The sequence below is a fragment of the Nothoprocta perdicaria genome, unplaced genomic scaffold (genome assembly GCF_003342845.1).
Source record: "Nothoprocta perdicaria isolate Ctin4 unplaced genomic scaffold, notPer1 scaffold_389, whole genome shotgun sequence".
Classification (NCBI taxonomy): Eukaryota; Metazoa; Chordata; class Aves; order Tinamiformes; family Tinamidae; genus Nothoprocta; species Nothoprocta perdicaria.
The window spans coordinates 71,341-98,903 of NW_020455631.1; the positions used below are offsets into that span (position 1 = coordinate 71,341).

Sequence of the window (27,563 nt, forward strand, 5' to 3'; positions counted from 1 at the left end):
CCCTCCCCTCCCCCGCGGCCGGGCCGTTTCGCCGCCTCGCCCGGGCGCGTCCACTGCGCCGGGAGGGGGGAGCGCGGTGAGCACCGGCTCGGCGCCCCTCGCCCCTCCAGGCCCCCGGCCGCCCTCCGCCCCCGCTCACCGTTGAAGTCCCCGCTGTCGGCCACCACCGTGGTGTGGTGCTTGAGCTGGTCCAGCGCCGACTCCATCTTCTGCCGCTTCACCGGGGACACCGACATGGCCGCGGTGGGGGAGGAGGTCGGGGGCTTCGCGCGCCGCCTTTATGGAGCCGGGGTGCCCCGCGGGGAAGCGGCCTGCGCGCGCGCTCCGCTCTCGCGCTCAGCCGCAGCCAATCGGCCTCCGAGAAGCACGCAGCGGGGCGGGGAAAGGGAGAGGGAGAGTCAATCGGAGGCGCCCTGACAAGACGGACCCCCTGCCGGTAGGCAGCAGGGAGAAGGCAGGAAGTCTCTGATTGGCTGAGCTCGTGGGTGGGGAGAGCCGGCCGGAAGAGGGGTGGGGAAAAAGACGTCACCATGGCGACAGGGGGATGCGGCCACCCCGCCATTACCCGCCCAGAGGCGGGAGGGCGGCTTGGGGGGGGCTGTGCCCCCGTGTCCCGTCCCCAGGCAAACTCCTTCGGTTTCAGCCCCACAAAACTAAGGCAAAAATACAGTTTCACGTCTTCCCTTGCGTATTTTAACGGCCTCACAGCAGCCCCTTAAAAAAAAATTTTTAATACCATTTTTCATTTGTACCCAGGAGAGAGAGAGTGACAAAGATAGAGTTATAACTTAGCAATTTTAATAAATCTTACACAGTGCATGGTTATACCGTTTTGTCTTTCGTTCAGTTACATTAATGTACAGTATAATGTAGCATTATCTGCAGGCAGTATAAATATAGCGGATGCACAGCTCGGCCCTGGGGAAATTCTTAAAAAATATGACCTCTGCAATGAGATTTACTCAACGTTTTCACTTAATGTTTTCACGAGCGGTTCCTGGGGTTCCCAGCTTTACCTGAACGGCCAGATGTGTTGCTATTGTAATCCAAGTAGCTATAAATCTGATTTCTTCTTCTTTATACATATATTTTAAAAAGAAAAAAGAAAAACAAGAATGATGCCGTACCTTTCATCTCACCATTGGCCTTTATTTTAACCTGAGAAAGAATTTAGCCTCCTGTGCTCATGACACCAATGATTTGCCAGTGTTCACACCTGTTTGCCCCCTAATGCGGAGACGGGGCTTTTCAGGAGGACAGTCCTCTTCATTCTTCCCCAAGCAAATTTGCCATTTGCATTCATTTCTCCCTGACCAAATTTGCCATTTCCAGCCACCATGGCAAGCTAGTAGGGATGTGACTAAAAACACCGCTCTCTTTACAAGTTTCCTACTCTTTACAAGTTTCCTACCCATACCCTAATTCCACCTGTGATAAAAACGGTCCCATTAAAGCTTAAGAAAATACTTTATCCACTACCATATATATATGTGTGTGTATACATATATATATATACTTTTGTGGGGGAAAACAGGCCAAAATCAAGAGATGCACCAGCGTTCTCTAGTTAAAACAAGTGGCCGTTCCCAAGCCACTGCTTTACAGTTTCACAGCTTTGTCCATTAAACATGTAAGCACTGGCCTCAGTTGTGCAAAGACTTAAGCACAGKCCTAACTTGTCAAGAGGGTGACTGTGTTCTCCAGAGGAGGTGGGACTGTTCCTGGCATGTAAAGTCCCTGCATGTGCCTAAGTCTGGGCCAAAATTCCCCCTGGAGTTATTCCGAGTTCATGTGTGAGGGAGAAAGATGAAGGCTTTGCRGTTTGCAAGCAGTTCCTGTAAATGTATATACGCTTTCCTGTGCTCTTATCAAGTGGCTCTGTAAGGAAAACACAGATATTGCGTAAACACTGTGTCAATGGTGATGGGGCAAGAAATCTACTGTTGCTTTTAAAACTTTGCTTAAGTGACTTCTGCACAGTTGCTCCTTACAGTTTTCCCTCTGTCTCTATTTATAGATTGTAAGAGTCCAAACATGTATGTTACTAGATGGATATATACACATGCACACACCATTAATAAGGAAAAAAAATAAAGGAAGTGAGGAACAACAGCATCTACTAAGTTAGAAAATATTTTCCATGTTTGTCATGTTGATGTTTCATATTAAAGCAGCCATTCCAAGTGCTATGTAGTTTCTTAGTGTTTAGCAAACCCCTCAGAATGCTCTTTGCAAGTCAAATGTGAAGGTGAGGATGAGTCATGGCCCTGGCAGTGGCTTTAAGCGTGACTAAAGGTGGGGAGCAAATGTTAGGGGGTTATTTTCTGGATGTTTGAGGCCTGCATTTGGCAATGCTATAGCTTTCTGATACAGGATTAGTGTCAAGACACTCTGCTGCACAGCTGCCCGCAGCCTCAGCTCCTCAGCATCCTCTGATATTTGCAATTGCTTCAGTCCTCGCTCAGATCCTGCCCTTTATTCTGCAGCAAAACCCCTTTTCTGCTGTCCAAAGGCAGCAGTAACCAGTATTTGAAAAAGCAGCCCAGGTCTTGAATAATTTGCTTTGCAATTCTAACCTCATCTAACATGGCATGGGACAACAACAGAAGGAGAGCAAACAGCCACCAGCCTCTGCTAGTAGGTTACCAGGGATATCTGCCACATGAAACGAAATGAAAGATGAGGAAAATAATAACAATAAAAAAGACTTATTTCTTTGGTCCCAGGCTCTGTGCGTTCAGGCTGGTTTGTTCTGCACAGAATGCCAGGAAAGGAGCTGGGAGCACACATCACCCTCCATTCAAAGCTTTGCGGGCTCCTTCCTGCACATTCAAATTTGTGTGAATTCTGGTCTGCTCTGACTGCATGCACATAAAATTTCAGTATAAAATATATAGATATATATATAATATTAAAAAAAAAAAACTTCATGCAATACTAATACAGCTTTCCCAATGGGATGTGGTCTTAGTGTCTATCCTTATCAACAGTGTTCAAGGAATTGTCGCTCTGATGGCAATGACTCCACTGCTAAGTGTGGAGCACTTCTGTCTCTTGCCTGGACTTGGGACCATTGCTTTCATTCCCTTTTTTTTKTKTGTGTGTGTGTATTACTATGACTAATAGCGGAAAAAAGCAGATAGAGTTTTAATTAGCAGAATCAATCCTCTCCTGGCGACGCTTCATGATTTCTTGGAGCTCTGACTCCCCTCTGTTTTTCTAGAATGGAAACAAAAGAGCAAGTTTGAATTTTAACTTATAGCTGTTCATTATCTTATCATATCATATGATGTCATTACATAATATAATCATAATAATAACATAAARCTTATTTGAAGCTGATAATGTTTGATGCCAAAACTAGCACTAGAGCTAGTACGAGGGGCATCAGTGAGAAGGCAGATTCCTTGGTAGAGCCAGGGCAATCCACCTTACAGATTTGGGGTCTTTTTGCTTAAAACAGTTTCTGCATTTTCACTTTGTTTTCAGAAACTTCCTCTTCAATGGGACACCCTGGTGTTGGTGGTCAAGGCACGCTTTCAGCTACTTACCTCTAGCTGATTTTTTTCCACCGTGATTTTACTGTACACTCTGTTGCCCTCATCACCACACACTTTCTTTAGCTCATCTCTGTTCAGGGAGAAAAGCTGCGCTCCAGTAAGGATGCCAAGGTGATCCACTGTCCTGGAAGACACAAAGCAAGGAGATCATTGTGCTACATGTGGCCTCTCCTCAAAGGTCCAGAGCACTTGAATTGCAGCCCCTGCACTGGGACCGCCTCTAGGACCAGCATCTCCTAGAGGAGCAATGCAGATTTTACCCTTTGCTGAATGACTTTGCCTCCAACCAAGCTTTGACTTCTTCAGCGCTAGATTCAAAGGTAAGGGGCACAAGAACTTGCTGAGGTTTCTCCACTTTGAAATTCCTCGTCGGGGGGTGAATTTTACTGTTTGTGATCTTCTTTAGCAGCTCATCATTCAGTTCATCCATTTGGTGCATGAGTTCTGGGGAAACAAGGCACACCTTTTAGAGGACGAATAGAGAGTCGCGAGAAAAATTAAGTCACCAGTTACAGATCCTCATACAAAGGCCACAAAAGCCTTCAACCCCTCCTGGCAGAAGTTTGCTTGTAGCGTAGAACATTGAACCAATATCTCTTTGCTCCCACGGGTGCTGCCTGCAAGAGACTGGGTCCCTTTTCCCTAAAGCCTTTTGTCACTGTTGTGTCTTTGCTTTAATGCATCATCTTCCTGTTTTTGAAGTACTTAGTTCCCTTCAGGCTATTAAAATAAGGAAACTGCCCTGCAAACCTAGCAGGAGGGAGGAAGAAAACCCAGACCATGTGAGAGAGCAAACATGAGGGAGGCCCCACTATCTTTGAGAATAGACATTTCCCATTCTCAAAAACCCCACTTTTAACATATTCTTTCTGTTGCCTCTCCGTTTTCTTCTGGTGTGGAAGGCAGAGTCTGGGAGCACCTACAATTTGAGCTTTGTTTTTAAGMTCTAGCCCTGTGCCCTCTACTTCTCAGTACTCCTTGCTGCTTCTTGCAAGTAATTCACTGATCCAGATCCTCAGAGCTCCTTCTTTTGCTGTGCAAGTAAAGGAAGTGGCAGGAAGCATGAACTGGAGAGAGAGCCACACGCTCACAAAGCCTTCGTAGAATCATGGAATCATTGGGGTTGGAAAAGACCTTGAAGATCATCAAGTCCAACCATACGCCCTCGAACACCATGCCTGGTAAATCACGTACCCAGGTGCCTCATCTACACGTTTCTTCAACACTGGCAGGAATGATGACTCCTCTACTTCCCTTCTGTTCCAATGCTTCACTATTCTTTCCATGAAGATTTTTTTCCTAATATCTACGCCGAACCTCTCCTGGTGCATCTTGAGGACACTTCCTCTTGTCCTAGAGGATGTCCCTTCGTGGTACATCACTCAATATCACTTTTTTTTCCACAATACTACCCAAGACTGTGGGGAATAACACAGGGCTATTAGTACATCTCTGACGCTGACACTTATACGATGGGGCTTTCTATTGCCCCAGAAGGGCTCCTGATTTGAGCRGACTGCAGGAGCTGAAGAAAGGATGAATTTGGGGCGAGGTCTTTTGGAGGCAGTCTGGTAAAACTGGTGAACTCCTTAGGACTGATCTGTCAGCAGCTGCGCTGCTTGCTCCTTCGTCAGAAAAACAGCTCTGTGTGGCTTGGCCATCCCAAGAGGAATACAGAGTGTGAAGGATGTCTCACAAAGCAACTCTTTGACACCTTCTGAGGTGTCTACACTAGAGAAGTCCCACCATATGGTGGGAAAAGGGCCCTGATGCTGGGAACGTGGGATGGACACGTACGTTCTTTGGCGTCCTGTGGATTGCTGCGCGCGAGCATTTCACTGCCCCATTTGTCCCCTGCGTAGCTGGCGGGCAGCTTGTGAGTTGGGCTCGATGGTCCGTATCCCCTGGGGCTCAGRTCTCCTTTGTACCTCTGATTAGACTAGAAGATAAGGAAGAAAAAAAAAGTAAATTTTTTGTGTGTTTTTGGGGTTTTTTTTTTCAGTTTTCTCAAACTTTTTGCATCCCTCCCAGAGTAACAAACTGTCTTGTCCTCCCTGTGGTCATCCAGCAGCTGAGCTTAATATGCACTCAGGTGGAGCTGCAGGGAACAATTATTTTTTCCAATAAAAGGCACTTGAGAGCAATGCTCRGTTAATATTCACTTAGATGCTATTACTACCTACCCTCAATAACCTCTTCCTACCTAACCTCTTCCTTCTGATATCTCCTGGTGCAGAACGGAACTGAGGGTCTCTCTCAGTAGCAGGTTTCCCTCCACAGCACAGGACCTTCACCTGCCCCATAACTCTGCTTTCCAGGTGCCCCTGGTGTTGGGGAGTGAGCTTAGAATTGCAGAGAAGAGAAGAAATGTCATCCTGAGGGGTAGTTAGGATTGACATGCCTGGTTTGGGGAGAGGGAAGGCAAGATAGCAGCAAAATAYGCATGTTTTTCCATAGGAAACTTGGGAATCTCCTGCTTCATTTGCTTGGAGGGGAGGTCTGGCTCATGCAGATCAGGTAGGTCTAATTCCAGGATTATTCTCAGCRGTTAATTATGCCCTGTAGCTAATTACCAGTTAAATATCACCTGAATATAGACCTGTTCAAGTTCTTCCAGTTTCACCACATCCAGGATATTATAAGGGACATAACCAGCCTGCCCGCTCCGGTTGAGCAGCTTCCACCACTGCTTATTATCTTCCAACACCTGAGAAAAGAAGAAAATGTCAGAGAGAACACTGGATTTGTGGTAGAGAGTATAGCATATAGTGGAAAGAAAATACACAGTAATGCAAAGTCATCAGCCTAACACCACAGAGGTCTGGCAAACAAATCTGCATTACACTATTTCCAGTTCAGAACTGAAGTATTTCCTGAAAACCACCAAAAACATAACACAAGGCCTATAGGAGAGCACCTCTGGGGGAAAATATACATGCAGGATGCTGTCAAACTCATAGTTACAACTTAATTTGCCTGCTTATCTCTCTCTTTTTTCCTCTATATCTTTGGGTTGTTTGGGGTTTTTTTTGCATTAAATACATCAAAATAAATAAATAAAAATAGCCACAGGACTGTCATGTAACTTGATCACAATACGTCCCATCATAACACAATATATAATGTAGTTTGGAAATAAATGAGTTTATCCAGGTTGAACTTTCCTAGGAACACACTTTTCCTGGTCTAGCTACATTGCCTCGAGTCATAGGTCTGTCATGGTTAGGGCATAGACCGAGCTGTGTCCTACGCCCGTCAGCTACCAACAGTGTTGCAATAGGAGAAAGGTTGAAAAACAGGATATTTTCCTGGAAAATTACTTGCTTTTTTTTGGTAATGGCCAACTTAGATGCAGAAAGTGGGTGTGCAATGTGCTACAGGGATCRATTTCCCTCTTCCTTGTTGTTACTTAAGAAAAACAGCTTGGCTCTTGCCAGTCTTGAGCCTTCTTTCCTTTTCCCAGAAAGGGGAGAAAGGGCAAAGCTGCTTCCCAGGACCTTCACCTACCTCCAGGATCTCATCCTTAAGCACGGAGAGTTCGTTGGCATTTCGTGCAGTGAAATCGTAGCGGATTTTGGCATATCTCTTCGGTGGGGCCATTCCCTGGGCCTCATAATTCCTTCATGAGAGAAAAAAAAAAGATGGAATTGTAGCAGAGACCCCTCCAATAGGGTCCACAAGTGTAAGACAAGGGGTGATGCCTGTGGGCCACCTCAGCTGGCTTTAAGCTAGAGGGAGGCAGCCCCCTTTCATTTGAAGAGTGATACAGAATAAATACAAAAGATTTTTTAAAATGCAGATATTGGTGAAAAGGGAAACAAAAAGTGGGGTTCTTTTTGGACTCAAAATGAAATCTTTTATTTTTCGTGTTTTTTAAGCCTGCCTTAGGAAAATCTCCCATCTTCTTCTCCAGCTAGGATGATTATAAGCTTATGTTTTTAATTCCCAAAATGTCTGTAGTGAGGGAATCCTGTTGTACATAGTTCTGCAAGGGCAAGAACTATTTTGTCACACTCTCTCTGCATCTCTCTGTTTACGACTTGGGACCAGTAGACCCACACGGTGCAGTTTCCAAGTGCTTATATTCATAGCAGACATAACAGCAAGAGGGCAGAGAGTCTTCCAGTAGAGTTACACCAACTTATGTCAAGGCTGGTGTAACTCAGTGACACAGGTTCCAGTGCTGATAATGACTATGGCTTTTATCAGTATGCTTGTCTTTCCTGACTTCTTGCTTTCAATTTTAGACTTCAAATCTTAAGCCCATAAAAACATACTAAATATAGGTCCGTTAGGTTTAGGTATTGGTTCATTTTAGGGTCTTCATTAGATGGCTTTTGGCCTTCTGAAGAAGGTTGAAACTAGATTGAATCTGCCAGTCAAGAAAAGGAGTGGTTGCCTTGGCCAGCAATGCCCCGAAGGCAGGGAGAGGGAGAAATGCTCTTGTTAGGAAGAAATCATCTCTTTTCTAACCTTCCAGAAAGTAAGTGACTCATGAGAAAAGGACTGAAGGTTGGAGAAGTTTCAAGCACTATATTCACACCTAGATGAGAGACCTTGGCTGGATATAGCTTGAGGCTTTCCTGACATGTCTTGGCAACCAAAAGCCATAGGGTAAATAATAATATTGATGCACAGGTATTTTTTGTTAATATTGTGTTTTTCCATTAGAGAACTAAAGTACCCTGAAAAACCAGGAAATATCTCTGTCCCAGGACTGTGATCCTGGCAAACATCTGGGCACACTTGGCTCAGGTCTGAAGTGAAGAAGGCAGCTAAGCCCATTCTCAGTCTCCGTATTTGCTTCAGCACTACTTACTTCAATTATGTTTCCTTAATGTTATTGGTAAGGAAGAACTGTTGGCAGTCTGAAAAATGGGTGGAAGGTAAAGCCAAAGACAGCACATGATCCTTAATACTAATTTGTTGGACCGACATTATGAAACAAAACATGCTGATGGACTAAAGGAATCAATTCCTATGCCTCTTGTGGTGGAAACCACATTTAGCCTATTTCCTTGCAGACCAGCTGGTGATTTGATAGCAGACAGTATGCGCATGGATAATTGCTTGTCAGATCGTTGAGTCTCTTGATCTCATGAGCAAGTCTGAATTAATAATGTCAAAGAGCTAGTTCCCTACAGGCCAAAACACCTTGGTGTCATGATACCTTGTGCCGGGTGCTTCTGAGGTTACCTGCTGGGAGGGAAGGCACCGTTTTGCGTGGTGGTGCTGATATTTACCTATTTACATGTTGAGTTACGTTCTGCTTAAAGGCATCCACGGCCTGCGTCTGATCAGCTGGCTGGCCACGCTTGAGCGAGGAGTTACGGTAGGGATATCCATTGGCCGATGAGAGCTGGGAAGGCAAAACGGAGTCAGTGCTACCAGGGAAAGGGAGGAGACTGTCAGGGATGGAGGAGGTGATAGTGGTGGATGAATCACCACCTGGAAGCTTTTGGTTAAGATGAGGCACACACGGAAGTCAAAACTGTTCTTCAGGAAAACCGGGATCTTCAGGGAAAMCAGTATCTATGGGCCTCATTAATTCCAGGTGCTCACTTAATTCCAGGTATTGCCTCCTGTCTTTCAGGAACTGAGGCTGATTACTGCTTGCCCTTCTCTGGCCTTACTTTCTTTCCATATTTAAGTGGAGTGAACACATCCAACTGAGCTTTGAGCTCCTTACGTGTTGAACACCACCACAAACTCCATCACAGCACAGATGGGACAGAGCAGGATTTTTAGCCATCAGAAGCAGCTGGCAGCTTTGCTCTCCCCGGAATATCAAGTTCCTCTGCCAAAACCCAGAGGTTGGAGAAAACAGCTGCAGGCTGAGCATAGGTACAGTAGATGGTTACTCACTCTTTATTTGACAGCTCCGTGATCCCTTGCCTGAGTTTCTCGCTTTTAGGAAGGGCTAGGGATGACTTGTTGAAAGGGAATCCCAACTACCAGCCTCTCTGTGTGTGCCTATGCTGCACCACTATATTAAGTGATGAGATTTAGTGCTGGCAACAAAATCCCATGCACTCTAGRGGTACTGGGCAAGCAGCAGACTCTGCCCACATCTCTGCTCCTCTGTTTTAATATTAATATACCCTGTGTAGTGGTAATACGCTCCTTTATTCTGTAATGCCTCATGGTTTCAGCAAAAGATGTTTCTCACTCTGCCAAAGAGGAAAAAGGGGGAAAAGGAAGCAAAAGGATGACTGGGAGCACAAGACTAACCTCTTCTTGCAAGTGTCCAATGTCTATTTCCCAAGGAGCTCCACGGAAGATTTCCATGGGCGGCTCCCAACCATTGCGGAATTTGGGAATGTAGCTGGGGATATTTGCTTCTCGAGGCCATTCAGCTCTAGGACATGAAGCAAGAATATGCAGTCAGGGGCACAAGAAGCATGGGTCCGASAGCCTCCATTCCCATGTGCCAGGCAGAGGCAAGGAGGATGTGAAATGCTATGCCCAGAGCTGGTGTAAGCAACCACCAAAATGTAGCGTTACAGAGCGTTACAGAGAAACAGACCCAAATCTTCTTTTATTCTTGACTCTCTGACATGGCTATAAAGCTAAATGTTCCTACAAGCCTTTCTGAACAGCTTGGGAAGCTTTGCGAGCTGGTAGCTCCGTCCTCACCTGGACCTGGTCCACGTCTCTCCCAGGGAGTCCCAGAGGCTCATCTCCTTGGGGATCAGGTGTCCTCTGAGGAAATCTGTGGCATCTTTGGAAAGAAGTGGACTGAGGACAGACCTGGCAAGCTCAGGGCCACCACAGCTATTGACAATCTGGATTGCACACAAACACATACGAGTATGAGAGATTCTGCAAGGCTTCGAAATGCCAAAGCAGCACATACATAGGCACAGAAATCCAAGACAGAAAAATCAGTGGCTCCGATCTTCTGGAGTCTCTATGCATGCCCACTCCAAAGGAAGCCAAGCTACCATCTATGGTGTGTACCTCTGAAATGTGCCACTTTATATTTGATTAGGAGCTCTAAAGCTCCTTCTGGGCCTTCACACATGTTAAGTTGAGGTTTCATAACACAGTTGAATTAAATAGTTTGCTGCTACCTGAAAGGAATGCTGTGCTCCCCGAGTATCCACTTGTTATCCTTAAGAAAGAGCAAGCAGACAAATAAGGCAAATAGCTTCCCTGCCAAYTTTGTGATCTAAGTTCTCCAAGGAATAAAATGACAGTCAAAGGGCAAGCCTTTATCCAAAGGATTGCATGACTCCTCTTGATAACAGATGATCCCTAGATCAACTCAGTTGTTTCAAGAAGCATCAACCTAAATCTTTGGAGGAGAGGGAACAGCTCATAGGAGGGCAAGATTTTTTTTTTCTATTAGAGTCAAAGCAATGTCTGAACTGAAAATCAGCTGCTGTTGGAGATAGGACACATCACAAGCTACCATACTAAACATATGGAATACTTTGGGGTTTCTGTGGCACTTCCAGCTTCTTTTTTTCAAGTTGGGATACCTCCTTCCTACCTGCAAATATTGAACCTTGTTTGTTTGAAGGTGAGACTAGGCTGATTCCAAAGAGGAACCGTTCACACCAAGCTTGTATTAACACAGCAAAATGGCCCATATTTTCTAGAGTTTGTGTAGATGCATTTAGTTCAAGAAGAAATCGAACTGGAGTCCAGAAGTGCTGATGTTGTTTCTAGGCTTTGTTGTCTACAAAGCCTGTATATTTAGCAAATACACTCTTGGGTCCCATCTATTCAGTAACCAGAGTCACCAGAAATAAAAAGGCCTGTGAAGAAGGTTTACCAGCTCCAGCGGTCCAAATAGAAAATGCACCAACTCTGAAGCACTTGGGTTCTGGATGTGCTTTCTCAGTTTGGCCTGAAAAGATAAAGGAAACTTTGTTTAATCCTAGCCTGTTCTGTGCCAGAGAGGAATTGTTGTTGACTGATATCTGGAAAGTAAAGAAACTCTTAAGAGTACACTTCAAATTAGGGAAGAAGATTAAGGGATTGGGGAATAGGATCATTCTGTTCTGGGTCATGTCTGTTTGGTGTCCGTTTCTAACAGCCTTGACTTTTGGAAGGGTGAAGCATCTGCTCTGTAAATGTCATGGCCTTTCAAAGCTGTTTTGAGAGGAAACTGAAAACCTTGACTTATTCTGGAAGCCTTAGTGAGGAATTGAAGGCCTGTTTCTGATTCTTGCAAAACTGAAAGTCTCATTAGTTTCTGTGAATGAAAACAACAGAGCGAGTGTTCTGCAGGGTCCCTTGGCAAGTTACTTTAGGGAAAAAACTTCACCAAGGTCTTTCCTGTGCAGTGCACGTACAGCTGCCCAGTCCAGTGAAATGCCTGGCATTTGGAATAGACTGTGATGAAATGGAGGAGCAAATGCTTAGGATTACTTTGCAGTAAGAACTGCATTGCAAGAAGAGCAATATCAGCTCAATTAGGTGAGAAACCACTTGAGTTTGTGCCTCCTCTATTCACGTCCTATGCTTCTGGCTTCACAGCAATGGAAAACAGACCCTTTCTCTAATGAAATGCAAGGCCTGGTCACTTTAAATACTGGTGGTTAAACATTAATGTGGAGTGGAAAGCGTGAAATAATTGATGGCCAMAGGACAAGCGAGCGGTGGGGCACTTCACAGGGAAGGTGCAGCCGTGTGGCACACAGATTTCCAACTGGTTCCACACCAGCCTTGGTATTTGCCCCGGCCTCTCCCCTGGAGCATAGCAGCTCTTGGTGGGTTTGTGCACCCACAAACAGGGAAATCCAAGGCCTGAGTGCAAAGAGAGCTCAGGCACATGAGTGAATTTCCTATGTATTAGACCATGTGCTGCTGATATGGCAGTAGCAGCAATGCAGCTATYTGGGGTGTGTGTGTAAGAGCATGCACCAACATTTGCAGTCTATAACGAGTACTTGCAATGCATCATGCTGTTGGGAGTGCCCAAGCTGGCTATTATTGAGTAGAATGCTAACTCCAGTGTAGACCCAGGCTGTGGCTAAAGGTCTGGTTGACCATGCTGGTTATACTGTATTTATCTTCACTGTGTGAGCAGCCAGAAAGGGCTGGGATATAATAACCCAGCCTGGATTTCCTTCTGCTTGGAAAATCCTCAGCTGCTTCCTCAGGGCAGCCTTACCAGTAACACCTCAGGAATGATCTTGTTTGGCTGGGTTCACCAGGCAAGCTTGGTTAGAATTGAGAGAACTTCCTTCTGGCTCGCTACCCAGTCAAAAAAAAAAAAAGGAATTGTCTTGTTTTAACATGCATACTATCCCCAGCCCCATACAGGGGCACAAATGCTTGTGGTGTCCTACAGAAAAGGAAGGTTTGGGAAGATGGAGAGGGAAAGGTTGCTCCTTTTCATGGCAGAGTTGAGGCACTCCAGCACAAAGTACTTGTGAACCAGGGTTCCTCATGCATGGCAGCARGATGCTGGTGTTTGCACAGGCAGGCAGGAAGGTTTGTGCATCTTTGGAACTTTGTCTTTATTTTCATTTTACCAACCTGAGCAGAGAATCCCCCACAAGCCTGAAACAAYGTTTATTTTGTGGCTGTTTATGGCAGAGAAATCTGGATTCATAGCAATGTACTTTGATAGAGATTTTAGTTTTGTTTTAAATGCTTAGCAATTGTGATAAAGAGAGAAACAGCCCCGTCACTGCATGGGCCCAAAACACCCCTCTATGTCTTACCAAGAGGTTAAAAGCCAGTTTGGTTTTCTGGAAGCAGTCGATGAACTCAGCCTCACTTGGGGGTTTTGCTCGAAGAGTCAACACTCCCTCTTTTAAGAGAAGGTGGAGGGAAAGACACATTAATTAGAACATTCCCAGGAGAGCTTCATCTCTCTGGCATGCGCTGGTGGGCGCTGTGACCAGAACAACTGAAAATCCAACAGGAGGAGAGGCGACACACACGTCGCCCATGTTCTAGCTGATGCAAATTACCTGCTGGCCCTTTCTTCTTGTTCTTCTTCCCTTTCTTCCTCTGGTTGAGCTGTTTGAATGCCTCTGCTGCCTTCTGAAGCCTGGCAACGAACACTTCAATGTCATCCAGAGTGCAGTTCAGAGTTTGCTGCAAGGACAGAAACATGGCAAACCAAGGTGAGGATTGGCACTGCCTGGGTCTGGGAAGCGCGAATCCCAGAAGGTGCCTCTCTGTGCCTGCCTACATCTTTTYCTGCAAGAATGGGCAGGAATGGGGAATCCAGGTGTGAAATTCAGTTGAATTCATCCCTTTTCATTTTTTTTTCAGTCACAAAACTCTTCCTGGGTTAATCTGCTATATTTGTCAATGCTGACCCCTCCTAATGGATGCTAATGGAAAATTAAGGCTGGAGAGGAAGAGCCCTTCTGAACTCAGAAGAGCTACCTGAGGACAAAAAAAGACGGCAGCTGACCCCAATGCGGAGTTTTGKTTTTGCTCACCCCATCTTTAGAGGCAAGAGGAGCTAATTTAACAAAGATTAAACTACACATGAAATATATTTTCATGGAGAAGTCCCCCTGATGCCTCTCTTCCCCCCTCTTGTGTCTGGGGACTGTGCCCGCTTCTTGGTACCAACCGTTTCTTTTTCAATTTTCTGTGCCAAGATAGCTCGGGACTCTTCGTGGTCCTGAGAGCTGGAGCCTCGTCGTTCATAGTCTGCCAAACATGGGAGAGGAGAGAAAAAAGATGAGCATGGGCTCCAGTTAACACCGAAGCTGAGCTCCACGGGATGGTACCTCTGTTGACTTTGGYTATTTAGTCATTTATTCTGAGAGCCCCTCAGGAGCTCACGAAGAGCAGTTCATGCAGGAGGATGATCAAAGCAGACGATTTTCATATTTTGCCTCATATTCAAGCTGAGAATGAATCACAAAGGGCAACCAGCTGCTGGCTACAGGCAAAGACCTGCAAGATCTCCAGCTGTTGCGAGTCACTAACTCCTTGGCCTCTGAGCTAAGCTCATACTCACTAAGGAGCTGAAAGGCTCCTGCTCCCATTGCTGGGCACTTCCACATGGATGTGAAGCACGCTGGGAATAACTCATAGCTGCTCTTCTAACCTCCAGCTCTCCACAGGAGCCTTGGCTGACCATGAGTGTGAGTTTAACCAGTGAGTAGATGAGCATGAACAAGACTTGGTAAAAAATATTCCTGTCAGTAACCAGGCTGCAGTAGGGCAGGAATTCTGCATGACAGACATTTAGGCAGGCCCGTGCGAAAACCAGGACTTGTGTGCAAAYATGTGTGCAGTCTCTCATGTGTTTCTAATGGGTATAGAAAACATCTTCTTGCAATAAATACGAATATAGATGCCTTCCAGGTCTCAGCAGACAGGCGCAGGGTGAGATGGAGATATTTCAATGTGAGCAATTGCTCAGGTAGCCTCTGGTGAAAGGAGGGCTCTATCAGGTGAGTGAAAGGGGATTTGGAAGAGACAGGGCAGCAGGTGTTCAGACATCAAACACACAAAGTGGGAGAAAGGGGGGTTGGCAGAAGGCTTCCCATGCCAGTCCCCCGTTCCCAGGACATACAAGGGCTGTTCACCCGCTGTACCTGGATCATGCTGGGAAGGCGGCACCACGCGATTACGGTTCATGGGGGAGCCTCGCATGTCGTGCTGGATGGGGATGGGAGCTGGCCCTTGAGGCGGTGGGAGGATCGACTGTCTCTGCTTTATCTTCTCTTGGTTTGCTCTGCAAGGCAACCAGCAGAGCCAGYGTCAGCGGCTGCCCGGCCTGTCCCCAAGAAGGCAGCAGCAGGAGCAAGGAGGGGACTCTTCAAGGGGTGCTATTTACATTGGCTGAATTTCCCCCTTGGCCCAGCATTGGGGAGCCCACATCTTTGGCATAGAAGAGCTCCAGCCATTGACCGCTTTAAGTAGGGTTTGGCCTGGAAGACCTGCACTTCCATAAACATCATTTGGTAGCAGGGCCAGGCTCTTTTGGCAGGTCCTTCAGCACAGAGGCTGTCAAGGAGGCAGCTGAGATGCCTTTGCATGGAGTCACCAGCCCAAGCCATTCTCTTTCCTGGCCCTGTCACAACATTCAAGCACCGTTCTTGGAAAACAGCCAGTAGAAGCTGTTTGGTTTTAGGGTGTACAATCCCTGAGGGGTAGCTCACAGCACAGTGAAGCTCCCTTCCCAGGCACGTAACCCAAGGTATGCTTTGAGTATGAAAAAAAAAAAATAGTCATCCAAAATTTAGTTGCACTGTAAATTGCCCTGGGGCTCAGCTAGCAGGCCTAAGTGAGCTTTATATCCATGGCCTTGAGAAGGTGGCAGTTATGGGAAGAGTCTCATTTGCAGCGATTACAATATTTGATGAGGAATGCAAAGCTGGGCTCTGTTGCAGCAAAGAGGCAAGAGAGGAAGGGCTTGTTTTCCAGCTTCCTAAGGCAAAACTGCCCAGAAGGGTATATGAGATTTTCCCCCCATCAGCTCTACTTCTCATTCAGCTTTAAACCCTGAGCTGAGATGGGCTAAAATCTTACATGGTGCCTGCATCTGTGTGGGGTCTGGTGCCTTTGCACTGCATTTTCTCCTCAGAAGATGTGGACACGAGACTCTTCCTACCCTCTACTGGCTACATCTTGCAGCCAATGCAGTACTTACTTGAGCGTCTGTGGCCGTATCTTCTTTCCATGCTTGTGGTCTGCCAGGGCACTCTCTATGTCCTCGTGAACCATCTCAGCCTCCAAGAAAGAACATGGAGGTTTTACTAAGGGACAGGGTTTACTTTGGAGAGAAYGGGCAAGGAAGAGGGCGAGGGAAGATATGGCTGGCAGAAAAGCAGGAGCCAGGAGGCTTTTTTGTCCTGCCACCATGCTGCACACACGTGCTGCAGTGGAATGGGATGCTGGCATGGATGTGCTGCTGAGAGGGCAGGAAAGGTGGGCTAGGAAGGACCTCYCAGGTGTATGGCATATCCCTACCTGCCAGCATTCCTGCATGCATGGCCCAGCAGTGCAGAGGGGTTCCCTGCCTGCAGGCCCCAGCACCTGGCCTCCCACCTCATCCCAAGCAAGGAGGCGCCCCGCTCACCTCCACCTCGTCGCAGTTGAAGAAGTGAATGTCCGGTTTGTGCTGCTCCGAATCCTGGCACACCAGGAGGAGGATGGAGGAATAGCGCATCTGATTGAGCACTGTCTGGCAGTGCTGCACTGTGGGCAGAGGGAATTCCTCCAGCTCCTCCTAAAAAAGAAAGTAGATAGGGTCAGGCAGTGGAGAGTTCTATTAAACTAATGGGGAATGGTCCCGTGCATGAAGTCCTGGGACCCCTGTGGGAGGAGAGCCCTGATAGAGCTTGTGCTTCTCAATATTCGCTGAGCTCTTCAGAGATGTAGAGTTGCAGAGAGGGTCTGCTGGGGACCCCGTAGAAACCGGAGAGTGGTGGGTAGCAAATGGAGATAAACCTTTGTCCTTCTCTGAGTCCTGAACACGGGGGCTCAGCATGAGGTTTCAGGTTGGGCTCAGTGGTTGCCATCACTTATCGTGCATCAACTGCACTTGTCATATGTCCTAGCAGAGCACTGGGAAGAGACTTTGGTGGGAACACCAGTGCTAGGACTCGTCCTCCYGCTTACTCCCTGACACTGCCTTCATACCAATATTTTTTGGTTTCCCACTGCTAAAGTACAGGCAGTGCAGAGGTTCTGTGGGTCACTATACTGCAAGTAATGGGTCACRCCCTCTCTGCTCATGCTATACGCCCATCCCCATAGACCTGTAAGTCTGCCTCACCCCCACAGAAAGGTGTTTTACTGCTGGCCAGGAGCACAGCTCAAGGCATCATCCATCTGGGGATCATCTGTGTTCTGGATCCATGAATAAACCAGCCCACAGCTGCYTGCATTTGAGCAGCCAGCCTCTGCACATCCAGCAGTGGAGTTTGGGAGTGGAGAAATTGCCCTCCCAAGCAGGACAGAAAGAGCAAGCACCAAACCCAAGAGCCTGCAGGGAGCTTTCCCTGGTACCCTCCACGTACCTGCGACTCACAGTCCARCAGGCGAATGGACTTGTCGTTCACCTGCAGCAGCATCTCCTGCGTCCAGATCTTCTCCTTTGAATTGAGCAGCATGAGTTTCCGAATGGCATCGTCCACTGTCACTATGGATTCGCTCTTGTCCATGATGAAGGTGGCCAAGTGCTGGAGTTTGGGAGGAAAGGAAGAGAAAACAAGTAAAAAAAGCTTTGTTTGCATGTGTACAGAAGTTTGAGTTATTTTTTCTCTGTTTCTCATAACATGGGYATGAAGGAATCACTGCCAAAGGTTCACGTTCTGGTTGTTCCTACCAGTCCGTACTGGTCTGTTCATAGTGGTGAAAGATTAGAGTTTCATAACACACCAAGGTTTTCATAACGAGTTTCACCGCTTGCATATTTATCTCATCCTATGTCAATTCTAGCAACTCTGGCTCCCATCCAGCCGTGTGTGTTTTCGAGTGCTTTGTACACACAGGTTGGGCCCCAGGGTTTTCTAAACTGCGCTGGAAATTCACGCACGCTATTTGAGCCTAACTCCCCGAGCTTAAAAGCACTTGCAGTTGGCTCGATTCACCTAGTCTCCCTGTGTGAAATTTGTCCTGGGCAAAGAACTCACACACACCACAGGCAAACGTTACTCCTGCAGACTGAGGGGGGCTCCAAATGGGAGTGTGGCTAGGGCTAGTGCTCTAAGTAGCTTTTCATGCCTCCTGTTGCCTGTTCTGTGAGCCCAGTTTTGGACTGGTTGGCAAGCTGGTTTCTGTGCTGTCCTCCTGTGCTGTCTTCCAGCAGGTGATATGTGCACTGGGGTTGGGAGTTGCTCTGACGAGGCGGTAACATCCCGGGCAGGACCGCACTTGCCTCTTTTCCCAGTCCTGCTCTATCTGTGTCCCGAAGCACTCGCTGATCCGGACATTGAACTTGGCACTAGTTGTATTTGGGGAGATTCTGGGCAAYCAAGCTGCACCAGCTGCTCCCGGGGCTCCGAGGGAGGCGAGTGAAGGACAAGCACGTGCTGTGTCCTCCAAGGAGGTTCCTTGACACCCGATGGCACGTTTCTCTCCCCTCTCATCTCCAGACCTTGCTGCTATAGAAGGAGCTGCACTGACTACAGCAGCAGCCGTGCATCTGACAGTAGAGGGGATTGCGAGGCTGGCAGAAGGGCCGCCTGGCTCTCTGAAAAGCAGCAGCTGCTTTGGAGATGCTCCTGCAGGAGAGCAGCCGCGTTGCTTCCCCCGGAGCCTCTCACGTGTCCCGTTGCCAGCAGGAACTTTGGGGACAGCCACGTCCTAGGTCTGATCAATGCGGTTGGTGCTGCGGCTGGTCCTAGGACAGGTGGCAGCTTCTTCCCTTCCCTTCCCTTCCTTATGGCTCATGTACCAACGTGACACTGAGTGTCTCTTCAGTGACTTGGTTAGGCTGAACGACACACTGCTAAACGGCACAGATGCATGGGGCTCCAGTGAAGGGCCACAGAGCTGTGTGATGTTTGCTGGCAGTGGGACCCAGGTACTGCAGGTCTCTACCTGTGCCTTTAAACAAGCAACAAATTGGAATGTAACATTTGGAGGGGTCCTTTGCTGGCTTGCAGAGGGGTAAGTTTTGCCTAGCTTTTCTCCCTCCAATCCCTTCCCTTCACAGCCTGTCACAGAGATCAGACCCACTTGAGGGAATGGGGAAGTGGGTATGATCACTGGGATAGGTCATGAAGACCTTTTCTTTCTGATAYCAACTCTTTGTTATGGTGCTGCTGCGTTGAGATCAGGCCCCACTGTTCCAGATACAGATAAAAAAAATATATAGATAGACTTTTTCTTAGAGGTCTGACTTAGCACATCATGTCTCTTATGGATCCGGCAGACTTGAGGGAAAGCATCTTCACAATGCGGCACCTGAGCCTTGGATGGACTCAGGGACCTACAAGCAAGACCGGTGTCCTGGTTGTTTCCAGAAGAGCTGGTTGCAAAGAGAGAGGCTCTCTTTAAATGTAGTGGTCAAAGACCACAACATCCCAGTTAAGTTTGGTGCACTGCGGAGAGGATCCCCAGCGGGGCYTGGATGGTGAGAATTCAGAAGGGAGAGAATCTGTGATGGCTGCTTTGGTGTTAAGGTGGTAGCTGAGTCATGAATGAGTAGATGAGAGAGATGTGGGACTGGAGAGAACAGGGAAGTAGCTCAAACATGGCAGATTTGAAGACCCAATTCTGTGTTCATAAAGCAAAGGTATRGGGTAAGGCAGTATCTAAAATCTACTGGCAGCTATTGGAGCAGGTGTACCGAAAGCTGGGGCTGGTTGTGCAATCAAACACGAACAGCTCAGGTATGTGTTACTGTAACTATAAAATGCAGCATGAAAGGTATTCACAAAGTCAATATTATCTGTACAGAGGTGACAAATCCTCTGCTTTCCGAGCAATGAACTGAATTGGTTTGTACCTGATCACCAGCATTCTTATCTGCTCTAATATTTTAACTGCTGGGTTTACAGTCTTCATAAATTCCTTTGTTATTTACTGTTACGTCAGTTAACTCTCATGGACGGTAAAGCTACAGATTTATCAGGAAATTTTTCTTTTCTCTTTTCCTTAGATATTGTTAGARTGAGGACATTCACTTTATCTCATTAAAAACCCTTTTCAACCAGAAAGAGCTTCAAATATAGTAACTCTTCTAAGAAGAGGCAATGACTCCCCGCACTATTAAACTTTGATCAGCTTATAGATTGCTTTGAGGGTGTAAAACACCTTTTATGAGAAAGCCTCCCCCTGCTTCACTGCCTGCCACTGAAATCCGGTTTGCCTTGGTCAAAGTTCAAGGCACAGAGTCACAAATGAATGTCATATGTCATGATTAACGAAGGAGTCATGTCCCTGTCGCTGTTTAAAGTCCCCTCTCTGCCTCCACAAGTGATTTCATTGGGTAGGGCTCACCCTGGGGTTCCTCATGACAACTTGAAACAAAGGCAGGTTGACCAGCCTGTAGTTGAAATAAAAGCGAGATCACACGAAGAAAGGATCACACGAAGGATCCCTGTCCTTTTAGCAAACGGCCGTACTTGGTTGCTGAGGAAAGGGCAGTGCGGCGCATAGTGCAGGAGTCTCTTCGGTGGTGTCATTTCCCTGCTAGAGAAACACGTCTTTGGGCCTGCAGTGGAAGTGGGGTGGCTGGTCATCAAGCTAGTCTATCAGATGGAAACTATAGCCTCTCTCCAAAGAAGCAGGTCTTAAAATCTAAATTCCATTTTTAAGCAGCCGAGCAGGCTTTCCTATTTCAAAGTTAAGTGTGTACTTAAACCYTTTGCTCAGTCGGGGCCATAAATCAGAGAACACAACGCTCTATTTATTAAAATATGGACCTCACGGAGCTCTGTCCTTTCTGGGATTCTTGTCTTTCTCGTCTCGTCAGTGGTGAGTGACTTTGGACAGGCATGTGTGTAACTGTGGTGGGGAGGTTGCTGCCTTGTTCCAACAAATTACATTCCAGAGATTGGCAGGCCCGGGACAGCCAGGCTGGCTCCTCATGTTTAAGTGGATGCCTGGAAGCGGGCTGATCAAGAAGGATTTCAAGCACAGAGTGACAAGAGGGACAACAGCTCCCACTGCTCACACTCAAATGCTGAAGAGGGAGAGGGGACAACAGCTTCTCAATTTCCTATTTGCTTACACAGAAATATATCTTTTTAACATCCTTTTATCCTCATTCTCTACTTCCTTAGTTTGCAGAGTCTTGATTATTCAGCAAGGACTGAATCCCATATCCCTGCAGGAGAAATGAATCTTTAAAGTAGCTTTGCTGTTTGTTTTCCCCCAGCTTGTAGAGAGCAACTCTTCCTTAACATAAGAAGGCTCTTACCATTCTTTGACTTAAGGAAGTTCAAGGAAAAGGAAACATTGTCAGCCTCTATCATTGACGTGAGTCTCTGCTCAGTYCCACAAAGTTGCACTGCTGACTCACCTGGACATGGTACTGTGAAGTCTCGTGCATGATGATGTTGGAATTGGAGTATTTCTTCCTTTGTTCTGAAAAAAAAAATAAAAAAAAATAAGCCTTGTGTTTACTGGCAAACCTGTGAGCTAAGAATTATAGCTTTCATGAGGGGGCACTACTGTATTTCTTGCAGTCTCTGAGCTTCCTGCTGGGAATAACAGAACATATTAACTTCTGGCACATAGATTTGCAAAGTAGGTGTCTTGCCCTTAACACTGCTGAAAATCTGATTCCTGGAGGTCAGCACCATTTGTGGAGGAAATTAAAGCTATTCCAAAGGAAAGTCACACACAATAAAAATAAATACATAGAAAGCTCTCAAAAGAGGGCTGGGGAGGTGAGAAACATCTTGAGGAGTCTGGCACAGAGCTGGGATCTGCATATGAAAAAAAAAAAGCCAGCTGCTACCCACCAGTTCGGTTATAACAACACTTTTAAATTGTCCTCCAGGAAAACAAACAAACAAACAAAYAAATAAATAAATAAAGCTTTCTGACTCCTCTTTTAGTTTGTTTTCTTGCAGTTTCTGGCAGGGTGCACTATTGTGCTGCTGAGTCAAAACAAGAAGGGTTGTAGGGATCAAGGTCAGACAGTCAGAACTTGAGTTTCTTGCACGAGATTGTTACATGGCAGTGAATCTTTATTACCTCCCATAGGCCTTACTGGCAAGGATTAGTAAGGAACAATCAGAAGAAAAATAATTGGATTTTCATGAGGCTATTGAGTACAATCCTATAAGAATTCACCCCTTATCTAATTGGCACCTGGTTGTTGCAAAATACTTTGAGGGAAAAGGAGAGGAATAAGTACAAAGTATAACAACATATAACTTACTAATAAGTAYAAAGTTAGTCAGCAATGCAGCCAATGCATAGCCAATGCACAGTTTCTTTCCTTTTTTTTTTTTAAGGTTCTTTTGGTGAAGTGGCCCAACACTCAAGCAAAACTTCCCAAAATATTTCTTTGGTTTATATGATATAATATATATTTATATAATAAAATGTCACGCTTTGATTGAAAAAAATAATTCCCCAAATCCTTTTATTATAAATTGTTTCCCTTCTGAGTAAATGAGCTCARTTTAAAGAGTGGAAGGAGCTCAAGTGGTGGTTGGGGCTTTCCCCCTGTTTGTGTCTTGCGTTTCTTTTTTTCTGCTGCCGGAGGAATGCAGGTTGCCACAAAGGAAGGAAAATTGAATGTGGAAGGAAAATTGAATGCAGTAGGAAAATGAAGTGTGAACAGCTGTCTGCTTTGCYCCCTTTGCAGATTTGTTAACAGACTCTTTTCCTTCCTCCCCTGTGCGCACATGCCTCCCCTATCTCACTGTGGTTCCCTTCAAGGGAAGACCAACACAAGCAGCGACAAACAGGGTACAGTCTCGGGAAGACAGCGGTTCCCTAGACCGGGGCTAATGATGAAGAAAATGCAAGGTTGAATTACAGCCTGAAGGTTGGCTGGAAAATCATTTGCCAGCTCTATTCTCCTCTGAGCCTCACATACATCAGGRCTGTAGCAAGGAATAATTGCAGCAAGCAGGGCGTGCTGCTGAAACAAGGGCAGAAAAACTCCTGGAAAGCACCAGTCGGTGGCCTCAGCTTATTTATGGGGCCTCTTTGCCTTCACCCCTTGCCTAAATAGCTGCTGTTCAAGCCACCTGCCTGTAGGTTATGTGCAAAGGGAGGAGAAGCCACCCTGAATCTGCCCCTGATCTTTATCGGAAAATTGTCAGGAATTAGATTGTTTCAGGGGCACCTGCTTCCTTGGTGCTAATGCATGGGATTTCTTCAGATAAGTCGAGTTCTTCCTCACCTGCATGTGCCCCCCTCCATGTAACATGTGGCTACATGTCCGGGTGGTGCCTGTATAAAAGAACGTAGGATTTTGAGCCCGCCCCTTCAACCCCTGTGAGTGTTCTTATTTCAGCTTGCTTTGATTTAGCTCACGCCATGTGGGAATTGGGGGGTTCTTTGGCTGGCCTGAAATGAGAGAGCTGGCTAAGGCCTGGTTTTAGTTAAACACGTGGAAAWTACTCGGGGGCTGGAGGGTCTTCTCAATGGTTCCCATGTGCCTGACCCCAATCTGAGCTCAGGTGTGAGATGCTGCTTGGGCATGAGAGATGGTGAAAGGGAGTTCAGGGCCTGGACCACGTGTTTTGGGGTTTGATTCCACTGCTTTAGTATGAATCTTTTCCCCACACATAGTTTTCCTCATCTCTCTCATACTTTTATTTTAATTAGGCTTTATTAAGCAAGCTGCCATGGAGGACTAAGTGTGTTTGCGTGCCTGGTTGGGGCTCTTCAAGCATCGCCAGCAGATGTCCCTCCAAAACTAGCATGGACCCAAGCATTGCTTTCCCGCAAGTTTTGCTGGCAATTTTCACCCTATGGCTTCTGCCAGCACAGCCCAGTTTTCAAAATATACCCCTCTGGGTGCTTCTCTGGTGACAGAGGGATGAGCACTGGTGGCCTATCCGTTTTCTGAGGTAGGAGCAACCTCACCATATAAGAAGGGGGCTTGGAGGCATGAAAAGAGACACGGCAGTTTCCATTCAGAGCCCAGGAAGGACTGATAGAAGCCAATTGCTGATGACATTTATTTTTATGCCTGAGAAGAACCTCATGCTCGGCAGGACACTCCTGTACTTTGCACCTTGTGCCTCTCTGGCCAAAAGCGGAGCTGTCCGTTTCACCTCAAGGGCTAATTCCTGGTAGCACCCAAGCTGCAAGCAGCTGCTGCTCACAGGAGGAAATGATTTATTGGTGGACACGCTGGCAGAAACTGCAACTAAGAGCATAAAACTGAGCCAATGACCTGGACACTGCAAGTGCTGAATCAGAGATGGAGGGAAGACAGCTTCGTGGGGAAAGACCTCAGGCAGCCAACAGAGCTTCCAGCTCAACCCATAGCTTCCAGAGCGACCTTAAGTAGATGCATCAAAATATCAGCACGGCCACTTGTCACCTTAAGACTCCCATCAAAGAYGCAGTGGCATTTCGTGTTAGCTGGCTTTTATCTGCCCTATTTCCAATGTGGGGCAAGGTCTGGAGGAGCAGGGCACAYGGCAAGGCGTGTCCATAGGGATTCGAGCCTAATGGGAGTAAYGTGCTTCTCTCTCCCTCTAACCTCAATTTCCTCCCTGAGCACCGCGTATGACACCGATGGAAACGAGAACAGTGCGTCTGTGTGGGAAGGAGGYGTGTTCTGGAGGTTGAGACATTCCATCCTTTCCTTTTCTAAAAGGCAGTGGAAAAAGGCCCCTGTGGTCAGTCTGCAAACACAAGGTTTTTTACATGAGGACAAGCAGACGCCGCCAGCTCTGACAGGAAGGGCGTTGAGCACTGGGAGCTGGGCAGACAGGGGCGCTGGAGGCAGAGTTAGAACCGTGCTCCTCCTCTTCCTCCTCCTCCTCATGCCCTCACTGCAAGGTCAGCAACCCCATACGCAGCTCCATGCCCAGCCCACAGCTCAGCAGTCGGCCCCACTGTCCCAATGGGGTCATGCTGGGCGGCAGCATGGCAGGCATCTGGGTTTCTGCAGCCAGACAGTCTTGCTGCTATGAGAATCATAGAATCACAGAATCCTTAGCGTTGGAAGGGACCTCTAGAGATCATCTCGTCCCACCTGCCTGCAAAATGAGGTCACTGGGCATAGCAGTGACCTCCAAGCTCAGGGAAGCTGCATGTGTCACGGACAGCAGAGACATTGGCATGTGCCTCTATGAAAATCTTCAGATGTCCCCGAAGCTCTCGAGAACCTGTTGAAACCTCAGTCTTCTGCGCGGCCTCATCCTTGATACCCACCCTTGCTGACAAATGCCCTCAGTGCTTGGGTCCCYGGAGTTACTTTTTGCAGCATGAGAGGCAGGCCCTGCATGAGAGCTGGGCTGCAACAAGGATGGGGTGAGGGGGAATGAGGAGGAAGGAGACAGGCTCTCCCCTCTCTTCAGCCTTCACTCTCGTCACTCAGGCAGGCCCTCAGATCCCATAAAAGATCTACAAACAGCAACAAATGAAATAAAGGAAGGATGGGAGAAAATGCAGAGGTTCCCAGACCTCTTGGTTGTTTCTCCTTGAGAATGGAGGAATTCTCCATTTCTGCATTATTTTTAAGAGCCACAAAAGTAGAACAATGTGCGTTTTCCTTTGGTCTCAGGATGCCATTCAAGTGACGTCCCAGAAGGTGCCCAGCCCAAGGAAGGGAGTGTTTCTGCATATTCTCTTTCCTGTGCCTTTTTTAAAGCTGTCTGCTTGTTCTTTTCCATGAAATCTTTTCCATCTCATCAGCTTCTACCTGGCCCCCCATGAAAACCTCTCCTTTTCCTGTCTCCCCGCCAGCCTCCCCTAAAGCAGCCTGAAGGCATCAGGGCTTTGTGGGGACAGCCGGGGGCCAAACAACCACAGTCTCCTTCTTGCCTAGTGCTTAGTTTTTGTCTATATCCAGAAACAGTTTTAATGGTCTGGCCTGCACATCGCTATGACACTCAAGTCATGTGGTGGCTGTTTTCTTTAAAGCTAGATGACAAAATGGGATCCTTTATTTTAAACAGGTAAACTCCCTTCTTCAGAAAGGACTTCAGCTAACAGGGCACCTTCCCTGCCCTCCTGCCCAGCTCTGTCCTCGATCTGCTTAATTTCATATGAACAAACGCTGGCACATTAGCAGCGCTAGCTCCTGTCCCTCCAGGTTCACCTGACACCGCTCACACTTTGCATTTCCGCGGCACGGTGCAATGGAGGAAGCCCAAGTGCCATGGCGTGTTATCTCATCTCTGCCTTGTCCCTGGGAGGCAGAGCCTTTCTGTAATCCCCATGTGATAAGCGGAGCTGTGGGAACATCGAGGTGACTTTCCTGGGATCGGGTGTCAGAGTGCAGAGCACGGCGTGAAGCCAGGGTAGAGCTGGCCTGAACTCTGCTTCATAAAACATCCTGCAGAGAGCCCTGGGCTAAGTCATTTTTCCCCACAGAACTCACCCCTATGAGCTTTACAACGCCACTGCACTGCTGTTGAAGTCAGTCACCAACACCCTGAGAAGCTGTAGCTGTGGAAAGCCACTGGGATGTAATATGGGCTGGACTGCAGAGGCAAGGTTGCTGCCCAGCCCTGGCACAGGTACAGCAAACACCTGAAGGTGATAAAAGTTGGCACCATCCCACACAGTGACCACTACTGCCCTTTTATTTTTTCCTTTCCCTTTGGTCTGTTAACATAGCCCAAGAGGCAAGGACAACAATAGCGCTTTGTCCCTTGCTTTTGGCATCAGGTGGCAAAAACAACTCGTGGCGCAGGGCTCCGTGATCGGGGTGGAGTGGCTGCTACAGCAAGGGTCAGTTGTGCCCAGCTGCTGKCACTCTGTTGCTGAACCCGAACGCTCCACGTTGGACCAGTGTGGAGCATCCCGAAAGCTTTGAACAATGCAGTGGCACATGTAGAAACAGATCTCTTAGGGGAAATGTTCTTGTTTCTTGCCTCCGAGGAGTGGGACCAACAAGCCATAAGTCATRGAAAAAAGGGGATTTTGTAACTGAGTTCAGCTGAGTTGTTCGGTCCTTTCCTGTCCATTTGGCTTTCTTCTTGCCAGGTATGCAAAATAAGAGAAAAACAGCAAAACCATTCTCTGAAGAATGGTACATCACCAGTGTCCTGTGGATAAACAGCACTGGGGAAATGATGTTTTCCCCTGGCATCGGTGGCAACAGGGGGAAACAGAACAAGCTCCGACCGCCATAGAGGTCACAAGGCAAATCTTACTCTGGCTGAGCTGCATTTGGAGCTGAACTTCCACAACAGCAGGCTAGAATTGTGGGTAGAAGAGCAAAATGTCCTGTTTGGCTTTATGCTAGGGGCTGGAAAGAATAAAAGACAATAATAATTGAGAGAAAAAAGCAGAATCGATTCACATCCTGGAGAGACGTGGTTATCAGTAGGGTGCAGGAAGCCCAAACACGTCTTTCAGTGCCAAGTTTTCTCCCCATTTCCATGCAACGCCCTTTTTTTTTTTTTTTTTTTTTTTTTTTTGGCATAGGGAGTTAGGACGTGGCTGTAAACACTCCATTCACCCTGG

The 27,563-nt window shown here is 47.1% G+C and overlaps 2 protein-coding genes across 2 annotated transcripts in view; both read right to left on the bottom strand.

Annotated features, from left to right (window-relative positions):
- Window positions 1-352, bottom strand: part of TALDO1 (transaldolase 1) — a 7,951-nt gene extending 7,599 nt beyond the window's left edge. Inside the window, exon 1 of the mRNA XM_026044841.1 lies at window positions 140-352. Within this exon, the coding sequence (XP_025900626.1) occupies window positions 140-236 (97 nt within the window). The 5' untranslated portion in view covers window positions 237-352. The remainder of the gene's footprint in view (window positions 1-139) is intronic.
- A 601-nt stretch (window positions 353-953) lies between these two features.
- EPS8L2 (EPS8 like 2) overlaps window positions 954-27,563 on the bottom strand; it is a 50,658-nt gene continuing 24,048 nt past the window's right edge. Inside the window, exons 4-21 of the mRNA XM_026044855.1 lie at window positions 21,469-21,533; window positions 17,516-17,677; window positions 16,573-16,722; window positions 16,144-16,223; window positions 15,086-15,225; window positions 14,110-14,189; window positions 13,493-13,619; window positions 13,241-13,329; window positions 11,341-11,415; window positions 10,197-10,345; window positions 9,792-9,918; window positions 8,804-8,919; window positions 7,068-7,179; window positions 6,160-6,267; window positions 5,358-5,499; window positions 3,821-4,004; window positions 3,552-3,684; window positions 954-3,219 (exon numbers count right to left, since the gene is read on the bottom strand). Of these exons, the coding sequence (XP_025900640.1) occupies window positions 3,148-3,219; window positions 3,552-3,684; window positions 3,821-4,004; window positions 5,358-5,499; window positions 6,160-6,267; window positions 7,068-7,179; window positions 8,804-8,919; window positions 9,792-9,918; window positions 10,197-10,345; window positions 11,341-11,415; window positions 13,241-13,329; window positions 13,493-13,619; window positions 14,110-14,189; window positions 15,086-15,225; window positions 16,144-16,223; window positions 16,573-16,722; window positions 17,516-17,677; window positions 21,469-21,533 (2,111 nt within the window). The 3' untranslated portion in view covers window positions 954-3,147. The remainder of the gene's footprint in view (window positions 3,220-3,551; window positions 3,685-3,820; window positions 4,005-5,357; window positions 5,500-6,159; window positions 6,268-7,067; window positions 7,180-8,803; window positions 8,920-9,791; window positions 9,919-10,196; window positions 10,346-11,340; window positions 11,416-13,240; window positions 13,330-13,492; window positions 13,620-14,109; window positions 14,190-15,085; window positions 15,226-16,143; window positions 16,224-16,572; window positions 16,723-17,515; window positions 17,678-21,468; window positions 21,534-27,563) is intronic.